Source organism: Populus nigra, chromosome 6 (assembly GCF_951802175.1).
Source record: "Populus nigra chromosome 6, ddPopNigr1.1, whole genome shotgun sequence".
In the NCBI taxonomy this organism is placed as follows: domain Eukaryota; kingdom Viridiplantae; phylum Streptophyta; class Magnoliopsida; order Malpighiales; family Salicaceae; genus Populus; species Populus nigra.
The window spans coordinates 2,954,366-2,976,546 of NC_084857.1; the positions used below are offsets into that span (position 1 = coordinate 2,954,366).

The 22,181-nt window shown below is 34.4% G+C and overlaps 5 protein-coding genes across 6 annotated transcripts; 2 read left to right on the forward strand and 3 right to left on the reverse strand.

Moving 5' to 3' along the window:
* The first annotated feature begins 1,094 nt into the window (after positions 1-1,094).
* On the forward strand, positions 1,095-2,059 carry LOC133696833 (enoyl-CoA delta isomerase 1, peroxisomal-like). The gene has a single exon (XM_062119113.1). It carries the CDS (start codon positions 1,138-1,140, stop codon positions 1,843-1,845), a length of 708 nt encoding a protein of 235 aa, XP_061975097.1. The 5' UTR covers positions 1,095-1,137; the 3' UTR covers positions 1,846-2,059.
* Positions 2,060-5,095: 3,036 nt separating this feature from the next.
* LOC133697451 (ACT domain-containing protein ACR9-like) lies at positions 5,096-10,886 on the reverse strand. The gene is made up of 6 exons (XM_062120001.1): positions 10,452-10,886; positions 10,070-10,297; positions 9,863-9,968; positions 6,308-6,659; positions 5,620-5,904; positions 5,096-5,542 (listed from the first exon to the last, which is right to left on the reverse strand). Exons 1-6 carry the CDS (start codon positions 10,603-10,605, stop codon positions 5,396-5,398), a joined length of 1,272 nt encoding a protein of 423 aa, XP_061975985.1. The 5' UTR covers positions 10,606-10,886; the 3' UTR covers positions 5,096-5,395.
* A 3,121-nt stretch (positions 10,887-14,007) lies between these two features.
* Positions 14,008-16,029, forward strand: LOC133696374 (ATP synthase small subunit 6, mitochondrial-like). 2 transcript variants are annotated; one of them, XR_009842665.1, is made up of 4 exons: positions 14,131-14,228; positions 14,415-14,457; positions 15,526-15,569; positions 15,765-16,029. XR_009842665.1 is itself a non-coding variant. In XM_062118551.1 (2 exons), the coding sequence occupies exons 1-2, from the start codon at positions 14,108-14,110 to the stop codon at positions 14,459-14,461; spliced, it is 168 nt and encodes a 55-aa protein (XP_061974535.1). In that variant the 5' UTR covers positions 14,008-14,107. The 2 variants fall into 2 exon arrangements, 1 of the variants encoding a protein (XP_061974535.1); XM_062118551.1 differs by lacking the exons at positions 15,526-15,569; positions 15,765-16,029 and having other exon boundaries at positions 14,008-14,228; positions 14,415-14,461.
* Positions 16,030-16,997: 968 nt separating this feature from the next.
* Positions 16,998-18,143, reverse strand: LOC133696527 (F-box protein CPR1-like). The gene has a single exon (XM_062118742.1). It carries the CDS (start codon positions 18,141-18,143, stop codon positions 16,998-17,000), a length of 1,146 nt encoding a protein of 381 aa, XP_061974726.1.
* Positions 18,144-20,154: 2,011 nt separating this feature from the next.
* LOC133696530 (F-box protein CPR1-like) lies at positions 20,155-21,215 on the reverse strand. The gene is made up of 3 exons (XM_062118743.1): positions 20,898-21,215; positions 20,685-20,804; positions 20,155-20,589 (listed from the first exon to the last, which is right to left on the reverse strand). The coding sequence occupies exons 1-3, from the start codon at positions 21,213-21,215 to the stop codon at positions 20,155-20,157; spliced, it is 873 nt and encodes a 290-aa protein (XP_061974727.1).
* Between the last annotated feature and the right edge of the window lie 966 nt (positions 21,216-22,181).

Consider the following 22,181-nt stretch of genomic DNA (forward strand, 5'->3'; position numbering starts at 1 on the left):
ATTTTAATTTTGCTAGCTTAAAATTTTAATCGGTTTTTTTCACGGTTCAGTATTTTTAGTTTTTTTTTTTTAATTTAATCAGTTTTTTAATTTTTTTACTCATGATTTAAAGTAGTAATTAATGCTCGGGTAGGTAACTGATATTTCATAAGAAATTTTAATTTCGCTAGCTTAAAATACACGGAACATGTCATGCGAAATATACGGCACATGTTATGGTGGCCAGACCTCGGGAAGACCTCTTGTCATCATATTATGAGTCAATAACTTTTTAAGTGGTAAAAAAATAATAACCTCCATATCCTATAAGTAATTTGATTTTTTGGTAAAAGTTGTTTTTTTTTAATTTTCTAGATTTTAGATTTTCATATGGAGTTTCGATGACTATAAATAATTAATATTTTGACTCCTTTTTTAGTGGGATGGATCATGGAAGAGAGGAGAAAAAGAAACCCAGGTAAAAAAATATGAAATCTACGTCAAATTAATTTGTGTTTAATTGACGTGGAGACCGAGAAATTTAGCAATTGACAAACTTGAAATCATTAACTTGTCAAATCTCCCAGAACTAATGCAACGCTTTTGTTTTTAATAGGAATTATTTTTTGTTTTAAAATAATATTTAAAAATTTTATTTTTAATATTAATATATTAAAAAAATATAAAAAATTTTCAACTAATAATTTTGTCAGAAAACACTGTCAGCCACGAAAATAACATTCTTTGAGTCCATTTATTTATTAATATATCACTAGTTGTTTTTGAAAATATTTTTTATTTAAAAATATATTGAAATAATATTTTTTATTTATTTATTTTGATATTAATATATTAAAATATTAAAATAATAAAAAAATTGACAGAACTTTCTCGCAGAATTGCTTGTTCAAGGACAAAAGGAATCATCAGAGATTCAGAGTTTCTTCCAAGTTATAATACTATTTATTTTTTTATTGGCTTTGGTAATCAATCACAATCACGGAAAAGAAACACCGGCTGTTTAGAAGAAAACGTCTCTGGTTTTGAAAAGTCAACGAACATGGTTGGACGACTTGTCTTCCACCGCCTTGGTTATTTGCTCTATAAAGCCCGGGTAAGCAGTTTGGGGCTGATCAGGAGAGGACCAGAAACAGGGAAATGTGTACTCTAGAGAAGAGGGGCGATATCTACATCCTCACTTTAACTGGCTCAGATGAGCACCGGTTAAACCCCACCCTCATTGACTCCATCCGCTCAGCTCTGCGTCGTGTTCGCGCCGAGCCAGCTTCCCCATCCTCAGCTCTCGTCACTATAGCCGAAGGCAGGTTCTTCTCCAATGGATTTGATCTTGCCTGGGCGCAATCATCCCAACCACGTCGCGAGCTCATGTCTGCAAAGCTCCAGTTACTGGTAAAGGAATTGATATCTCTGCCCATGCCAACAATAGCTTCAGTCACTGGCCATGCATCAGCTGCTGGAATGATCTTAGCTCTGAGCCATGACTATGTGCTCATGAGGAAGGACAGGGGGTTTCTTTACATGAGCGAGCTTGATATTGGACTTGTGTTGCCGGATTGGTTCATGGTATTATTGAAGTGCAAGATTGGAGATGCCAGAGTCAGGAGCGAGGTAGTTTTGACAGCCGCAAAATTGACAGCAGAGATGGCTGCAGTGAGGGGGATTGTGCACTCGGCGCATGACGGTGCAGAGGAGACAGTTGAGGCAGCGATTAGGTTGGGGCAGGAGTTGGTGAAAAGAGGATGGGATGGTAATGTTTATGGGAAGAATAGGATGGTGGTTTTGAAAGAGGTTCTGGAGAAAATAGGGACTGTGCCAGGGGAGTCTAAGACCATGTCAAAACTGTAATGCAAGGTTGAAGCTATGGTGGCAAGCTGAGAACCATGAATATTTCCAAATTAAATAATTAGGAAGCGGCATTGGAAATCAATTAGAAGTTAAAAATGTAACGCTGCTGCTTATTTTGTATTTATTTCTTTTCCAAGTTCTTATTGCTTGAAACGTCCATTCTTGTTCCCCACTTCTTGGAAGTTACAACACGCAAAAATGTTGCCCATCTAAACCCATTATTAATTCTCTTCCAACTTTTTAAAATTTCAGTGGTAAATATGAGATGATGAAATACTTTATTTTCAAAGATAAAACATTGTATTATTTGATGGAGAATACTCTAAGCCAAGAAAATTGATCAAATCAAGTGTATTAAAATCGATGATACTGTTTTCCTGATTCGGTCATAGGATATTTTGTTAACTTAGATTGATATGAATTCGTTTTGATATAAGCTCTTTTAATTTTATCTTGTTGATTAATAGGATGTTTCCACACTGGAATTTATAATCCAGGATCTCATTTAGGAGTATTAACATCAATCTTAACTCTTTGAGATTTGAAAAGGAGTTATTTACTACGATTCAAGACATCAACATTGAACGGAGAATATCCTTTACTATTTGATGTTTGTTCGTTTGGTTTGAAGAATGTAAATATAATTTTTCCTCTCTTGCTTCATTGATTTTCTATTATAAATCATAACCTATTTGAAAAAAGGAATTAGAGAAGTCAGATGCAAGATGGAAAGATACTAATGCCACAATAGAATATTCATGAAATGCAGAATATACAATGATAAACTAGTAATGCAGACTACTGGAAGATTTAGAGAACTTAGCTTTGAAATAACTAGTAAATTATTAGTACTATTGTGTTAGCATCCGTCCATTTCTAAGGCATAGTTTATTGTTTACTCCACTAACAATCTACTGTAATGAATATGAAACATTGAATTTAAAATGAAAAGTCATAACTTGTAAATTTTTATTTGATAATTTTATATTTTTGCGGCTCTTTGTATAAGTTTTTCTTTAAAATCTAAGCTAAAATTATATATTGTTGAGAAGAAAACGTTAAGACCCCGAGTTACTTAGAAGATAACAATTAATTATTTATATTTAGATAGATTTGCTGGAAAATATAACTAATTAATTAGTATTGCAAGGAAAATTAAGTTTCCGGCTAATGATCATTAATTAATTAGTATTGCTAGGAAAATTAAGTTGGCTGTTAATGACTACTAATTAATTAGTGTTGCAGGGGAAAGTCTGTAGTGTTTAGGTTTGCTATAACTAATAACCATGAGTGATTGTAGCTGCGATCAGCAACGGCGGAGCGGCTCAGGCGGCTTCTTTAAAGACGAAGATCTCAACCTAGAAACAACACCAAGCTGGAGCTGTTCTGCCAGGACTATTTCGTGACGGACTGAAGGTAGACGACATTGAAAGAAAATAAAGAAAGAAAAGTCACTGCAAATAATAAATTACAAACTGGCCATTAATTATGTACAAATGCATGCAAACACACGCAGGCGTATAAAACATTGTAGTCTATATGTGTGCGTATACATCGAGTACCTGTGGTAAGGAAACAGAGCATGAGAAGGCTAAACCCTAGGTAGCTTAAGAAATATGGATGAATTTGGGAAAACTTTTGACACCGAAAGGAAGACAAGAAAAATAATATTTCATACGTCAAGAATATGACAATGATTCTCGATCGTGTTGAATAAGAACTTGCTAGCATGTTGTCGTTTAGGTTTTTGTTTCTGGCTAGCGGATAAACAGTTTTTTTTCCCTTTGTATGGTAAATCCGTAAGTGTGGAGAAACTGTAGTGATCAGTACAGATACAGTGAAGGCCGTTGCCCGTTACCACGGAAATTTTTAATCTTTTCGATTTCGATTGCTTGAAAAAGATTCATTTTAAAGGGTTAATGTGTTTTAAAAATATTTTTGAAAAAAAATTAAAAAATTAAAAAGTTTTTTATTTTTAATTTTAAATTAATATTTTTTTGATATTTTTAAATTATTTTGATGTCATAATATCAAACAAATTCATATGGTCAAAAAAACCGTTATAAAAACCAAAATTAACCCAAAATTAAAAATTCACTCTAGCTAAGATCTGATTTTTCACGAGTTTTCAAGATAAAAAAACACCTAATATAAATTCTCTTCATCAAATAAAACTTTGACACAAATATTAAATGTTTTGATGGTTTAAATCAATGTCAACAACATTTTTTTTCTCTATCGCTGAAATTTAATGACTCATTTTCTAATTATATTTTTAATTAGAGACTAAAAAATAAAAAAATAAATTTTTATATCAAAATTAAATTGGAAAAAAAAATTAAAATGCTAAAATTATATAATTTTCATAATATTTAAAGTTAAAGAACTAAAGGATAGCTTTTCTAAAAAATTTTACTCGTTATTGACGTCTTTTTATTTGAGCAAATCCGGACCAAAATAAAATATAAAAAAATATACAGTGTAATTCATAGTTTTTTTTTTATCTAAGTGAACAGTAGTGACGTCTCACGGCAAACATACAACGCTTTTAGATTTTAGGTAATTTTACAAGTGAAAAACTATCAGAACAACTTCTCCAAAATCTCTCGGTAAGGTGTTGTGGATAAAAGCAAAACACAAAACTAGGACCTCAAGAACTCAACATCAGTCATATCTCCGGAAAGAATATACTGGTACCAGGAGCATGCAGCTGCCATATACATACACCTCATCTCCACGACCCCCAACCTTGGCCAAGAAATCAGCGCCTCGGTTACTTTCACCAAGTTGTGAACACTGGCGCCCTCATCAAGGAGAACACAAATGTCACCAGCTAGAGCAAAACAAGGAAGAGCTGGAGACGTAACCTCGAAAATGGCATGCACGGCTTCCTTAAAGTTAGTGTACAGCGCCACTGATCTGAAGCCTAAATTCCATCCCAGAGACAGGCCAGTCCGGATGGCTTGAACTTCAGCTATCATGATGGTTGCCGCTGCAAGATAGCCTGGAAAACCCAACAACCAAGCATCACTGTGATTGTGAAAAAGACCACCCATTCCAGCACCTCCCAGATTATCCAACGAGCTCCCAATGGCAGATTTGTTGGCCTATTCGTCTTTCATATTGAGTGCTCTTACCTTTGCATCCCTTTGTTGCATCACAGAAGATGCAAAAGCGTTATAAGATCTGGTACAACTACATACCGGACCTCATCCTAGCAAAGAAAATAAAATGATAAAGAGGGAAAGAGTTTATACATAATCTACAATTTCACTAGAAAGGGATTGCCTTCTGCATTTTCCGAAGACGCCACAGATGCTTCTTTGATACATTGCAGACGATGGAAATGAAACACTACAAATTTTAATAGCAAGAGAGAATAGTTACAGCAAGAAGCTTGGCTACAGAGAATAGGTTATCTTGCTGCATGATCTCAATAATCGGCAATTAGGGACAACATTGCAGTGCAGATATGTCCAACCAGTGAGGACGGTACACCTTGGAGAAGGCAAAACTATTTTCACCATCAATGTGGTTTGCAGTGGATCATCTACCAGCCCATTAATGTTCTTCTAATTCCGGCTGCCATTTGATTTCTGGCTTGACCACTTGCTAATGGAAATTCACCATTTTCAACCAAGAGGAATCTGTAGACTTCCCACTGGCGATCCTGAGTTGAGTGCCTTCCGATTTCAGCCTACAAATTAACAACGAGGAGAAGTTACTCAACACACTGTGAGAGATATAAGCTAAATGCAGATACTGAACTCTTACCGAAAAAATGCATATTCCCAGCTTTTTCAGAGCTAAAGTAACATCATAAAATACACGCGGTCTTCCCTTGCCACATAACTCAACAGGGTTAGCAACTAAGAGCTCGGTATCTGGGCCTCTGTTGGTAATGATCACTCGCAATGGATGAAGCATCTCCTCCTTCAATCGAGAACAAAGATTGTCTAGAAGCTTAGGATCCAATATCTTCTTCCCGTCTGTTTGCTGAACAAATAGATCCATGTTACGGTATCCTTTTATGCTAGACGAGAATCTTCCATAAGCTACCTGCATTAGAAACAAAAGCAACCATATATTGTTAAAATACTAATCGCAATCACATATCAACACAAACAGCCATTTAGTGCCACACCAAGGCCCAAATGAACAATAAGCAGTAATGCTGTGAACTTAATGGGACAGATTTCATAGCATTAATGGAGCAATAGCAAGCTATCTACATTAATTCCAGAAACAGTCAAGGAAAGTAAAAAAAAAGTTCAGCAAAAAGGTTTTAAAGGAGAAGATTCATGATACTGGATAATGCTTGTACTAACAAGATTCTGAGTCTGTAAGCACCTTAAATGGGAAGGTGATAACTTAATCCATTTTAAGACGGTCAAGATCAATGGCATAGCAAACAAATTAACAAGAAGAATTGTTCTTATTAAGATGCTCATGACCACTGTACCTGGATATTCAGGTCCTTTGAAATTCTCAAGATGTCATAAAATAGACCTTTTTGATCAACACATTGTATTTGAAGCAATGTATGAGCTGGGCTCAAAAGATTATCCACTGTAACGATGGCCTTCTTTGGTGATGTTGTAGCCGTCCTAAGTGCTTGCATACAGGATTCCTTTTCTGACAGCTCACAACTAAACAATTCTTCTGCAACTACCAAAGGGAGGGAAGATAAATTCCGCTGAGTATCACATTCAGGACCTGCCAACTGAAGTTCACACCCAATACAATATTCTCTGAAGACATCACACAAATATCGACACGTGTCATCTCGCCTTTTTTTCGTGTGTAAGAGCTCCCTGAAAAGAGACTACCAAATATCAACTGTGAACTGACATTTTATTTCTGTTCTTTTTTTTTTTTTTTTTGAAAGAGCAGCTGTGAACTAATACATAACAAGATAAAAATAAGAATAGTTTTTGTCCCATTACGATGCGTGCTTTCTGGAAATACTCATCATACTCAAACAACAAGCCGCCCCAAGCCTTGGCTCAGGCAGTGCAAGACAGCAGGGTTGGAGGGGACCAAGATTCGGTCATGCTTGAATAGAAGAAGATAAAACACAACATGTTACTAAGAGAAAACTTCACCCAAACTAATCAGAAGAGAATCACCGGAAGGTTTTGATTAGAAGCAAGTCAGCTTTAAAACTTACGAGAAACATGCCATGTGGTCAACAATATAACAAAAAAAACAGCAGTTTAATTTCTGAAATATGCTTCGTCTATTATGCCACGGCGATATAATTGCGATACTTCAAATAGCAAATAGGCAACCAAGAATTGTTAATAATGTGTTTCATATTTATTGCACTCCTTTCTATAGATAATGTTTTCCTGCTCCGTGGATAGTTATAGCTCTCAGTTGTTGGAGTGAGTGGCAAATTTGCAGCAAATGCTATGCGCCATGTGCCACCATTGAAATGGCTGGTGATGAGTCACTTGTGGAGTGATGGCGCATATATAGGGATCACTTGAGCACACTTTGAGTTCGAGAAAACAAGTGTGTAGACATCTTACACACCTTTATTTTCCCAAAACACAACATTGCTGTTCATTTATGAAGACAACTACTCTGTATCAAAATGAAAGAGTACATTGACAAGACAACCCAGTTTCACAAATAGAAGGATAAATTGGGAAATAACAAATTAATATAGATAATAGCAGCAAAAAGTTTTAGTATATTTTCAACGCGGTTAAGAACGTATAATTTAATTAATATTGTAATTTAAAATTATGATATATGATTAGATGTTGCGTTTCTGAACCATAATACCAATTAAATATTTATTGCCGTTTAAAGTATTCTGCATTTAAAGATGACAACAGTTAGGGTGCTCATCTCGCTGGCTGTAAGGTTTTCAAAACGTCATTTCTCCATGGTCTCTGGATACTCAAACAAAACATACATGATACGCCATTGCTTAAAAAAAAGGCACGACAGGAAGGAAGACCTTCACCTTTTTTGGTCGAAAGCCCAGTGAAAGGTACGGAGTTCCTCAATAATGCCATCCAGTTCCCTAGCTCTTGATATGGAAGGTATACTACAACCACTTCTACCGCTTCTGGATCAACAACTGACTCAACCGTATCTACTAGTTCAGTACCATTCCTTTCTTTATTGTAAAAAAAAAGGCTACACCGGTACTGATGCTACCACTGGTGCTTTGCCTCCTCCTCTACTGGAGGTATCCAGGATAAGCTAATGGAGCCCCTACTCGTGCTACCATAGTGAAGGTACGAGTGCTAAAGAATCCTCCGCTACCCCTACCTGAATTCCAACTCTTACCATAATGAAGGCTTAGATTGCGTTGTGGAAGATGAATAGAGAGATGGGTTTGGGTTATGAAGGCCTGTGGAATTTAATTGAATGTGGAGGCTAGTGTTCCAGTGTTCTGTGGATGAAAGGGAGGGTTCTGCCTTCTGGTATAGTGGTGAATAAGAGGTTTTTTAAAAAAATTATTTTCCCGTGGGTGTCCGTGGTTCTTTTTAAAATAATAGGAAGGAATAACTGACTTTTTTGGAATTTAATTGAAACAGCTTTTATTATCCACTTGAATTACCTCAGGCTGGCATGCAAAACTCAAAGAGTAATTTTTTAAAAAAATTTAAAAAACTTAATTTTAAATTAATTTAATATTAAAAAATAAAATCGATAAAAAATAATATTTAATTAAAAAAACAAAATGACCTCGAGTTACAAAATAAACTCGCAATGACAATTATGCATAACATTGGATTCAATAAATTTTTTATCCGGAATATTATTTTTCATTTAATTATACAACAATAAAGTGCATAATTTATTTTTTTTATAAAACAATAATTTTTTTTTTTAAAAAAAAAAATTATAATAGTCACGTGGAGCCAAGATAATAAAAGTAAAATCAATAATGATAAATGGTAAACTTGCATTTTTTAAGATTCGAGTTAAATTTTAAAAAAATATTATTAATAACAAATAATGAATTGTAATTTTTTGAATTAAGGAACATAAAAGACATTAAATGAAAAAAAATACATTAAATATCAGGAATTAATCCATTAAACATGTTACTCGGATAACAGAATCAATTGGGTTTAATGATTAATTTTATTAGTTTTTTTAACCAATAATAAAATAGAAGGGCTGGACATGTGGGCTTTCTAGCCTAGCACGTGCATCTAGGTTTGTCTTTCTTTTTTTTTATTTCTTAAAAGGCCATATGACTTGTTTGCCTACCTCATTTTTCAAAAAAAAAAAACAAGATAAGACAAGTGATATATCATTTATTTTCTACAAGTTTTGGCAATAAGGGCTTTTTGGAAAATCAAGGGTTTAATTTTTTTTAATTTTCAATCCATTTTTTATCTAAAAGTATTCATTAAATACCCTAAACACCTTGATAAATATATTTATGGTCATTAAAAAACAACTCAAAAAACCAAAATTAACCCCAAACAAAAATGATTCCAACAGTTAGATCTACCTCCTCGAACAAAGAGAAGGAAAAAATATTTAGGTCAAACTCCTCTCATAAAATGAAATCTGTTGACTCCGAAATATACTGTTTTTTTTTGTTGAAAATGTCATCAACGATGATTTTTTTTTTACACAGGAATTTAGTGAGCCTCTCTCTCCTCTAAAAAAAACTGAAAATGAGAGAAATAAAGATTGATACTAAAATTAAATTTTGAAAAACTAAAAGGACTAATTACCTATTAGCTTAAAAAAATAAGGACCTAAATTAAACTTTTCAAATAAAATTCTAAGATGCCATCTATTTTGCCCACTATTTTCACTTTAGTTTTGTCCTTTAATTTAACTTTTTTTTCAAAATAATAATAATAATTAGATGTTAATTTGAGCTCAAAATAACTAGATTATACAAAAAAAAAATATTTAAGAATAAATTGAGTTTTTTTTTTTAAATTACTATTTCAGTCCACAAATATTTGTGAAATGATTTGTTAATTCAAGCAAATTCATCAATACCCAAAAAAAAAGAAGGAAAATTCACCTTCCATCTGTAATGAAGAACAAGTCTACAACTTTCCCATCTGGTGTTGTCATCACTTTCAGTCTTTGAATTGTAAATTCAAGCTCAGTTAGAACTTCAGTAACATCTACGTTAAAAAAACAAAGCCATATTATTTCTATTCCTTGAATCAAACAAAGAAAAAGAAAGATTGAACATCAAGTCTACCATCCAAATCTATATACTTACCATGTAATAATCCTTTCCGGTCAACACAGCAAAACTTCAACAGATATACAGAAGGAGCAGCCGAGGAACCATTCAGTTTCTGATCATAATAAAGGGGAGTCAAACACGGAGGAGACACTCTCAAGAGCCGGTTTTTCAAGCTATCCCAATCAAGTCTAAGCAAATTTGAATGTTGAAGTTGAACCACCCATAATACTATGTAACACCACTTTCCATCCGTTTGAACATCTGACATCATTAAAAAAAACAATCTTCCATTATATAGAATCACCGAATATCCTCGGAAAATTCACGAGAAACAACCTCCGTGAGTAACATCCGAAAACGAAAAGAAAAGGGCAGAATTTGCTAAAACTTAAACATGAGCACAGAATGTTTGTACCTGCACGAGTAATGTGCAGCCCAAACTCGAGAATTATTCTGCAGAGATCACATCCAAGTCCAGACTTGTCAGGGCAATTGACGGTGACGATGGTGGGGTCATGAGGGCTGTTACCTTGTTGTATCAAAACGACATCGTCGGCGGGAATTCCCATGCCTGGTAGACTCCTGGAGGAAATTGCAGGAGTGCCTCAGGGGTAATGTGAAAGGTTCTGGTCTTTGGTTTCGGGTAACGAGGGAATTTTGTGCGGAGATTCAGGTGAGTGTTTGATTGTTGGCTGCGGATGTGGTTGAGTTGAGTTGTAATTGGTACAGAGACGAGTTAGAACTTAAAGAAACGCCTGCTGTTTTCCTTTTTTATTGTTTTTTTCCCTCCTCAGTTTCGAGGATCAGGGAGGGTTTTTTTTTTTTTTTTTTTTTTTTTTTTGCGGTTGTTGGGTTACAAGGGCCCATGTGTCCAAATAATCGAGTTTAGGTGCCCTCTTGGTATTTTACAGCATGATTGTTTACTTCATCTTCATAACTCATTGTTGTGGGATTCATTCTTGTAATGATTACTTGATTAGGGCAGGGATGAAGTGTTATGTGCTCTGTCAAGACCTTAAGTTTATCAGTCGTTGCATCTGTTTCTCCGCCAAACCAATATAACATGGCTAGTTAAATTGGATTGATTTTGTTAGAAATATAGGATTTATTTTGTTAGAGAAATAGGTTTTAGAATTTGTTGATAAGTACCTTTTTTGTGCTAGTAAATTTATTAGATTTTGAATTTATTTTTCAATAATCACGAGTTTTAATTCTCTTAAAACCACTAAAAACTTACATGATTGTTAATTTTAGAATTCATAGAATTAATCAAGATGTATGTAAGCGGATCTAGACATTCATATTAATAAAAAAAAATTATAAACATGCCATCCATCTCTAGTTTCCGAAGACTTGTAATAAATTCAACATTAAAAAAAGCTTTTGTTAAGACACTTGCCTCTCATTTTATTAATTATTTTGCAAGGCTACGTATTCAAAGGATTAATCATGATTCATCGTCAATAAATCAACCGGGGTGAAATAAAAAATATTTTGCAGAGTATTTTATGTAGAGTATTGATCAACTAGCCATTTTCATGAATTGTAATCAGGCCCGGTTTAGCGTCGCATTTCAACTGTGTTTTTGAGATTTTTATTATTGTAAAAATTATTTTTTAAAATAAAAAACATAATATATTTAAAATAAAAAAATATTTACTACGTGCTCAGACACATATTTATTATTATATTCGCACTGACAAAAAATCAAGTGATAACGTATGTTGCCATTATATTAAATCGTATGTGCCATCTATTATGAAAATAATATGATTTTTAATGCGTTGGTTTAGGTGTCAGGTGAGCATGTTATTCATATTATTATTTCGAGTCCAAATTTTCTAATAAACATGTTAGGATAATTGTGAATAATTTAAATTATCTAAGAAAAAGTCATGATAATCAAATCAAAAAGGAAAACGGTCGCATTCGTGGCTTCGTGCCTCGACTTGATGGGTATTATTTTTAATTTCTATAATTATGTTCAAAGAATCTGTCCCGACAGAACAAGTGCAACTTGACACAAATCATTCATTAGATAATTGGAGTTGATTGATTGGGTTCTTGTCGTTCCGTAAGCATGTTTAATAGATACGTCGGCCATGCCTGGATTTCCAGTTGGTTTCTTTTTAGCCTGCTTGACATTGCATTTTAATTTGTGTTTTTGATAAGGTTTAAAAATGTACTTGACATAATAAAATATTAAAAAATTATTTTTTAATATTTGTTTTATAATTTTGATGTAGTGAATTCAATAGTAAAAATATATTAAAAAAATATTTTAATTTATTTTTAAATAAAAAACACTTACTTGTACCGGGCAAACTTCGTGCCAAACCCTTCCTACAGTTAAAGTTAATGTCACGCTCGGTGAAGGTCAGTGGTCACCTCATGAACAATACAATTGGACAGTGTAAAAGCATACAAAATGATACATTTGTAATTATCCCTTAAATAAGAAGGGAATAGTTATTTTTTTAAAAATAAAATTTTTTAACAATGATTGTCTAAATCATATGCATAACTCGATTAATCTTTTAAAATTTTAAAATTAAACTCTAAAATTTATGATATTTAAATTAATAATATTTAAAAATCAAACTTAAAATTTGATAAATTAAATTACTTCCTGGTAATTATGTTTTTACTAAACAGGAGATTCAATGCTTAGGCCCGGAGCTCGGCATCCAATGCCGAGCCTGAGAGATCGTGGGTGCCTATGGTTCAACTGCCCAGGGATAGCATGAAAAAACACAACTTGGATCAGAGATGGTAAAGAGACGGGTTAGGACGGGAGGATGCATGCCCTTCCCGTGTCCTTGGCCATTCCGGCTCGTTTACGGACGGAAAACTTCCTCTAATCATACCCGCTTCCTGAATGAATATTTGCTTTTATTTATCAAAACGAAAGCGGACATGAGAGATTCATGCTTTTAAAAAAGACAGGGATAAAGACGAGTAAAAAATTATATTTAATCCATTCGAACATGGTGGTGGGTGTGATATATTCCAATCAAAGAGAGTTTTATACTTGAATTTATATGCAAAAACAATTTATTATACTTGTAGATTTTTTAATATGTATCTGAAACAAATATGTGATCTTTTAAGATTACTTTAATTAAATTGGCCTAATAAACGCAAAATATTTTTTTTTAATGGCACATGTATTCTATTTAACAGGGATTAACTATTAACAAAACTATATGAACCTTTAATGGAGGTTTTAATACTTAGAAGTATAGTAGGGATTATTTTTTAAAGTGTTTTTTGTATAAAAAAATATCAAAAAAAATATTTTTTATTTTTAAAATTTTTATTTTTTATATTAGCATATCAAAACAATTAAAAAAACTTTTTTTAAAAAAATTTTAAACAGAAAAAAATTAGATTTTAATAAAAAGTAAGTTAAAACTCATTTCTAAACATATACAAAGAAGGGTATAAAGTGTTGAAAAATACTTATAATGTAAACGAAAATGGAGATGAAACCTGATAGATTGATGTAAAAATACACTTTCTCTCTCTCTTGATCTCCATCATCATTTTACTTTACACTCATGTTTATTGAAGCAAATACACGTGCAGTGTGAGTTTAATTAGACCGACTAATCTTGTCATCAAGTTCTGGATAAAGATTATCCCTTAATTTTTTAAAATATTAATAAATTATTTAACAAATTATTTTTTATAACATAGATAAATAATAAAAAAATATTTTTCAAATCATTATCATGACGAAATAAAATATTAAAAATAATTTTTTCCCTTAAAAATTTATTTTTCATAAAAACTATTAAAAAAAACTATTTTTTAGGAAAGATTAAAATTTAATAAAATAAAATAAAAGAAAACATGCCCAAATAACAAGTACCTAAAGCCCAATAAAACAAAGCCATCAGAAAGCTGGCCCCATACCGCCCTGCTTTAACTGCGGCCCAGAACAGGGTTGCACTTAAACTCGGTATAAGAACTAAAGCATTGTCAATCACCAAACAGACCTCCTCTGCATCACCATCGATAAGTCGCAGCCACTGAAAGATATTGGCGTGGAAGAGAGAATCGAAAAAGATGAGGAAGTTCGATCCATGGCCAGTTTTCTTCAGGAGAGAATGGAACCGTAACTGGCCTTTCCTTGTCGGCTTTGCCATCACTGGCACTCTTATCACCAAATTTTCTCTCAGCCTGACCGGTAACCCCTTCCCTCTCCCTTACGATTTCAGACCTAACCTATTAATTTTTGTTTCAATTAAGCTATTTTATCACAATCAATTAGAATTACGTGGAGCAAAATAAATATAAATGTCACGAAATCTGATTATTTGTGCTTTGGGTATAAATAACTGAAGAGTAATGTAGTATATCCGTGTTTTTGCAGAGGAGGATGCGAAGAATTCTCCATTTGTGCAGAGGCACAAAAGGTAAGCGTGCTTGAGACCCTAGATCATGATATTGCCACTTGATTTTCTTTCTTTTGCTGAAGTTTGAATAATAGATGGAGCTCCAGCGTGCGTAGATTACAACATTATCAATTGAGGCACTGTTAGTTTTGGTTTGCTAGATGCATAATTAAGGCTAGGATAAATATCGATAGTCAAGAGTGGGGATCGAATAAAAGTTTTCTTCTTTTTTTTCTACCCCCACATAAAAGATTTTTCCTTTTCTTCATCTTTTTTTTTATATAATTTGGCTGATATCCAGTCATAGTTGTTAAACCTCAATACATTATTTTCGGTTTTGTTGATTGAATCAATTCCATTGGTTTTTTTCTTTTCACCAATATAGTTCTAGAGAGTTTTCGGCTGCTTCAATGACCCAACTCCCTGATCATTTTCCAGTATTATGATGCGTGTAAAATGGTAGTAGTTTCAATTACTATTCAATGACAAAATCTTCGCTGCGCCTCTTAATAGAAAATAATCCTGTCCCGATTTATCATATCTGATCTAGCTACATTTTATTTTGTGTATGGTTAAAAAATGTTTTTTCCCTGTTAAAAATACATTAAGTTTATGGTTTCTGGGGTTTTTTTTTTAATGTAATTCTGGAATGAAGATAATAAAATTATGAAAAACACTGATAAAAAAATTTTGGTGCCAAGAAAATACTTCAGAAAATATGTCAGTTGTCATACATATCTGAATCCAAACTCTTTCATTTTAGAACCTGGGAAGCAATACTTTGTTGATGCTTGTCTGTGCCAAATTCTTGTGTTGTCATGGATTTACTAGATTTGTGTGCAAACTTCTTGCATGCGCACTTTTAATATATATTTATATATTTGAAACAAAAGAAATTATTTCTGCAACTAGTCTAAAATGGGTGCTACTAATTCAGAGAACTGGGGCACTGTCCTCTTCTATTACAAGTTATGAACTGACCCAAATGACTCTATACATGAGAAAAGAAGATGAGAAATTAAGGGATCATTTCGTAATAGCTTTGTTCTAGCCTAAAGTCCTTGACCTTGCTAACATGTTTTCTTTCAGGCACTGATGCTTAACAAATCCAGTTCAAGATGAGCAGGCTTCTGGTAATTTTTTGCGCTTCCTTTGCCTCCTTCTCATATGTATAAAGAATAACCAAATCCAACAAGAAAATAGTAGTTAAAGGTGCCTTCAATCAGGCTTTTTGATAAAGAAAAAATGAAAGTTGCGTGCCTCTAGTCCCAGAAAAACAAACCTGGAACCAACCCTCGCTTCTAATAATGCTTACCACGCCTTCGCAGGTGAATTTGCTCCCCAGGTGCCAGATCAATGCTCAATCTGGAGACATTTAGCTTTGTTTGAGTTCATTCTTTTTTTTTTTTTTTTGAAGAATTTTTGTTTCAGTCACTTTATGGTATGGTTAAATAGACTGATTACTTCTGGAAAATTGGGCTGTGTCTAGTTGAAACGATTCATTGCATGCTACTGCTGTTAGCCCCTGCAATGTAACATGCAAGTGTGAAAATAAATGCACTTTTTGAAAATAAAACCGTTTTTAGTTTCCAAGATTGTGCCAGGGATTGACCATCCGTTCTGGAGGGTGATTGTGCACTTCTTCTTGGCTCGTAATGTTTGATTGAATGGGCTTTTGCCTTTTCACTTAATATTGGGTGCATAAATTTACTTGGGGAAGCTCGGAAATTATTCGATCCCTAGGTCGGAAAAATCCAGTTCTCGTCAGATAAGAGGAAAAGGAAAAAAATCTTTTATACATGCTGTTTTCCACTTTTTATCCCCTTCTTTCGTTTAAACCAAGCAAAATTCTTTTCATTTTAACCATGACCATTATAGGTTTTTTAGGTTAAAAAGTAGTAATCATGAAATAAAAGAAGAACCGACTTATCCTGCAAGTTTCAGCTGAGTCTATTTCGGTCTAAGATTCCCAACTCAATTAGCATCATCAAGAAGTCTTTAAAAAATAGAAATCACCAGGAAGTCTGGAAAATTGTCTTCCCAGATTAGTCCCAAGGAAAAACTTTAATCCTACGCGCCAGGGAACCGGATGCACGCCTGCACCCAATTTGAGCTGCTATCATTTATCAAGTCACCATGTAAAAGTCGTGGATCATCCGGAACCGTTTTATTAGCGGGCATTCTGTAGCAAACATGGGAAAGTAAATTTTGTTTACAGAATCACTCAGAGCAGAAATAATTAGTCAATATCTTTAGCATGAAACATGAAGAACTAACTAGTAGCTGACTGATGCAATGAATTTTGAAAACAAGCTCGACAGTTTGAATACTCATTATCAGTAACAGGAAAATAGGAATGTCTTGTCAACCGAAAGAGTAAAAGGAAAGGAAAGGGAGGAAGAAAGCACATTCGTGGCTTAAATTCATAGTTCAAACAGAACAGCATCGTCACAATGATGGAGAAAAAGATGAAGGGAAAAGGCAATCACAGATCATATCAATCCCAAAAGATACGAGGACACTAGCATAGATACCTTATCTTAGCAGGTGTTCATGCTTGTCTAATGAATGCATTTAAAGGATGAAATTGCAAAAGTGGCTGAGTGAGTGATCTCTACGTTTTCTTTTTCAGTCTCCTCTTTTAATTCATCAAGTAAAGCTAGGCTCTCCACATAAGAATCAGCATAGTCACTTAGCCCTAAATTTTGCAGATCATGAATTTCGTTCCTCTGAGGATCACATGAAACCACTTCGTCACTTGGATATCTTGTCATTAATATTTCACCATTCTTCCTACAGACCATTGCCAATCCTATTCCGACTGCCTTAATCCTGAGTTTTCGGGCCCATAATTTCATTGCATCATATTTTTTCAGAGCCCATATCTCAATATACTTGGTATCGAGGTCGTTGAGAAACAAAGAAACGGAGTTATCATACACCAAAATTGCCATCCACTCATCGAGTTTGCTAGCTAAATATGGAGACAGCATCATCTTCCCAAACGAATCATTTCTTAGATCAAAAGATAGCACAAACCTACTGCCAAACTCCTCTCTGTCTACAAGCCAATGAAGAACCCCATTCAGGAAAGCATAGTTATAAGAACTGGAACGTCCCCATAAGACTGAAGGTATGGGGTTAATGTAACCAAGAGCAGGGCTAACATCAATGGCCTTCCAAGATCTTTCTTTGACCGAGTAAACCTGACATCCAACTGGGTAGTGAGGTGTGGCAACTCTAACAAACTTGTAGTCATTACATTGCCGATTGAAGCCAAAACCAAAAATACCGTGGAAAGGATCAGATAACCTCGGAAGTACAAGATTCAAAGATTTTCCAATTGATGGATTCCACAAAATTATGCTGTGACCATGATCTTGCGGACTATTTAAAAGACATATAACTCCATTACAAGAACCAATTATTTGGAAGTCATCATCTTCTCTTTTAGAAGGCAGCTCGAACTCTGAGTTTGACCACATGTCTAAAGACTCATTATCCAAACGCAGAGAGTAAGACTGGTTGTGGTGATGAAAGAGAAGCAATGGCTTTGCCTGGGCCAAATGGATACTGATAAATTCAGCGCTAGTGATGAGAGAGTTCCAATACTTTGATACAGACCTGAATCTCACTAAACATTTGGCAGGTAATGCCATGAGAATCGTGATCAACAAATCTTCTGGAAGACCGCCATCCTTTTTCATCGTTTCTGCTATCTTTATATGTCTAACGCTTTCAAAGACTGCTTGTGGAATTTGTAAAGTGTGTGCGGGAATTTGGTGGTGTTTATTGATAACGATTAATGGTTTTGTGAAACAAAGAGAATCTTTGATTCTTTTCTTTGGTTTCTTGGTTTGGAGGAGGAGATGAATTGACGGAGAAAAAGTTCTCTCACTGATTGTTTTCTGTGGCGTTTTCTTGGTTTTTTTTATGTTGATGGAGTTTGGTTTCTCGGATTGAAAAAACAAGAAGGAAAATGTGAGAGATATAGTAGGGGAGAGTAAAGGTTCAGGGAGAGAGATTTTCAGTCATTTCTCTGGTAGTCAGCTGGGCTGTTTTCTTGGTAGTTACAATTGTTTCTCGGATTAACGTAGTCTAAAATAAGGAAGTGGGAATTCCTCGTGAATACGGAATTGTAAGGCCCATGATTCTCTCACACCATATTGGTTCATCATCCATATCTCAAAACTCAGACTGCCATCCAGACAGTCATAGAGATTCACAGTAAGAGAGTTGTTAGAAACTGAAATGGACATCCCTGCAATAATTCTCTTCGTGTCAAAACGTTCAGGGACGGAACTGTGAGTGTTTTCTTGGGGGTTGATGTCGAGAAAGAAGGGAAAAGGTGGGAGAAACAGCAGAGAGGGTCTCAAGTCTGTTCTTTCGCTTCTTGGTGCGATCAAAAAGGTTTTGAAAGAGAGAAAGAGTCTCAAAGATTTTGTTAATTTGTCTTCTCTCGGATATTACTCACTTGATTGAGAAAGGTCCTCACTGTTTGTTGTTGATGTTAGAGAGCGTTTTGTTTCTCATTCACAGTCTGAAATTCAGAATAAGTATTGGTTAATATTGTTACGGTTTCTCCTCCCCCTCCTCCTCCTTTCTCTGGTGTAGAAATTTAGTGGGAGGCCCAGAAGACTAAATTACCCACAGACTCTAGCTAGCTATTAGTATTAACACTAAACTGTGTTAATACAACGAAAACCGTGTTCTTGATCAATTTATATGTCAATAGAGATTCAATCTCTCCTTGAACAATAGTTCAATTGATGCAATTGAGTAAATATCAAGTAGGAAAAAAAGAAGCAGCTTGGCAATGAAGAGTATGAGGAGCAGACATGAATTGACACTGTTTATTTACTGGGTATGCATTATCTGATCTCGTGAGACTTGCATACTGAAGAGAGCCAATCGCGTGCCTGTAAAGTTGTGGATCCTTCATAGGTTCACCGTTATGAAAACTCAGTCCTGTCACTCGGGTTACAAATATCTTCTACTTATTTCTAACATGCTTACCGTTCAAACTAAAGTCTAAAATCACTCACCATCTTCGAGACAGAAGAAAACAACAACGGTAAAAAAACCTTGTATCATCAATGTCAGCATATCCATACAGTCTTGCGCATAATTTGAGTTGTTATCCAGTCACCAGGTAATGGCAAATTATATATAATTCTGCAGAATTTGCCAAAACTATCATCGTAGACCAAGAAATAGTTTCATCTGTCCATGCAACCTACAATCAAGAACAATTATATACATGTGAAGAAACATTTAGCTATATACATGTGAAGAAACAATTTTCAGATTGGATCTTACATAATTTCGCATTGGTGTGCACTCATCATCTAGATGAATGTAGCAAATACCTCCTAGCAAATTTTGTATAGAGAATGGCATAAGGACTTACAGAGCATAATAATCAGTATCTTTTGCACAAAACAGAAAGAATACCAGTACTGGTAAATGCCAGATGGAATAAATTTGAAAACATGATTCAGCAGTTGGAAATACTTATTGAGTAACAGGGAGTCTTGTTAATCCAGATGAACTTCTGCTGTTTCAAATATAACACCAATCACAAATTCTTATTTTCAAGTGTATCAAAAGCATAGTGAATACTTCGAGAGAAACAAGAGATCGAATTGCCAAAAGGTGGGAAGTGATTCGTACCTTTTGCTTCTTCTTTTTTCTCCTGAGTCGATCTCATTTGATTCATTAAGTAAACTTAGACTCTGAACAAAATATTCTACATAGTCGCATTGTTGTAGCCCTAAAATTACGACTTGCTGGAGTCTGTGGATCACATGAAACTACCTCAAACGATCCATGTTTTCTCATTAATATTTCACCATTCTTCCTGAAAACAATTGACCTCGTGAATCCATCTACTTGAACCGTGTATAGTCTGTTCCATGAATTCCTCACTCCATATTCTCTCATAAACCATACGTCAACATACTTGGCAGCGCACCTACAGAAAAGCGCCGCAAGGGAGTCGTCAAACTCTGAAATCACCATCCACTGAGTGGCCATCCGCAACATTATCTCCCCAAACTTATCATTACTTAAATCAAAAGAAAGAACAAAACTCCGGCGGTTGTCATTCTCCTCACGATATACAAGCCAGTGAAGGATGCCATTAAAAGCAACCTGATTGCAATAACCAGAACTCTTACAACGCAAAACGGACAAAGAGTAGGGCTAAAATTAATGCGCTCCCAGTATATTCTTTTAAGCGAGAAAACCTGAAACTCCATAGGGAATTCACGTTTAGATGAAACTTGTCTCGCAACTCTAACAACCCTATAGTCATTACTTGGTAAATCAAAGCCAAAACCCCAAGTAGCACTGTGTGGACCGCATAACTATGGAAGGGCTAGATTCAAATGTTTTCTAGTTGATGGATTCCACAGAATAAGACTCTTAGTGCGACCTTGGTGAATATCTGAAAGACATACAACTCCATTGCAATAACCTATTATATCAAAACAATCAGCTCCACTCCGAAAGGGCAAGTTCTGGAACTGTAAGCTCCTATCTAAAGATTCATTATCGAGATGCAGAGAGTAGGATTCTTGACGATTTTGCCATCGACGAAGGAGAAGCGATGGTTTGGGTTGGGCCAAATAGGCACTGATGAAGTCTTTGTCACTGATGTGGGAGTTCCATGATTTTGATAAAGATCTGAATCTTAATAAGGATTTGATAGGTAATGCTGTGAGAATATCTATCAACACATCTTCTGATACACGATTCTTTTTCACACTTTCTGCCATCTTTTATGTCTAGAATCACTTGATCAGGTAACTGCTCGCTATGAAAACTAGGACTATTGAAGGGTTCTGCGAGAAATAATGAGTTCTGTCAAAGATTCTTTATTTTCTTGATGGTTGATGTTGAGAGAGTTCTGTCTCTCTGATTGATAAACAAGAGGGGGAAATTTGAGAGAAAAGTAGATACGGTAGTTGCTTAGGTGTTTTCTTGGTAGTTAATTCTGTTAATGAGATTAAAAAGCTAAAAGAGAACAGTGTCAGAGAAAAACTGAGGGACCAAGCTACTAATTTTGGATTAAAATTGAGTGGTTAAAATCCTTGATCTAACTCATTCATTAACCAAGTAAATCAAACTGAAAAGCAGATGTGAAGTTTGATAATTTTTGTGAACAATTTCAAACATTTAAAATTACTCCAACAATCGTTTGGAACTGTATTTCAACAGTTCTGTGAATTTTGATTTTTTTAAAAAAAATTTGAGTTATTTTAAATGTGAAAAATTATTTTTAAAAAATAAAAGATATTTTTTTAATATATTTTTGAATGAAAATTACTTTAAAAAATAAATATAATTTAAAAATTATTTAAGTATAATATTTTCAAGCAAAATATTTTTTTATTCCTCCGTGTTTGTGAGAATTGATCATCTTATACCTCTGGCTTTTAAACTTTGTTTATCGATTCCAAAATAGACACAAGGCTGGCCAATCTATTCCACAATTAAAAAGAGATTAAATTGCAATGGTTTACAGATTAGGGATCGAATTGAACTTTGTAGGAGAATTTCCCTCGTTCTCGGACTTAGGCACTTGTTCCTATTACTACTCGGCGTCAAAACAATCCTTTCAACGAACACTTAACTGTTTCATAGAAAAGTTAAATTAAAATTCTTATATTCATAAAAAGTTTCATCTCGGTCCCTTCGAAGGGTCTAGTGGCAGACTTGGTGGGGACAGATTCATCAATTTC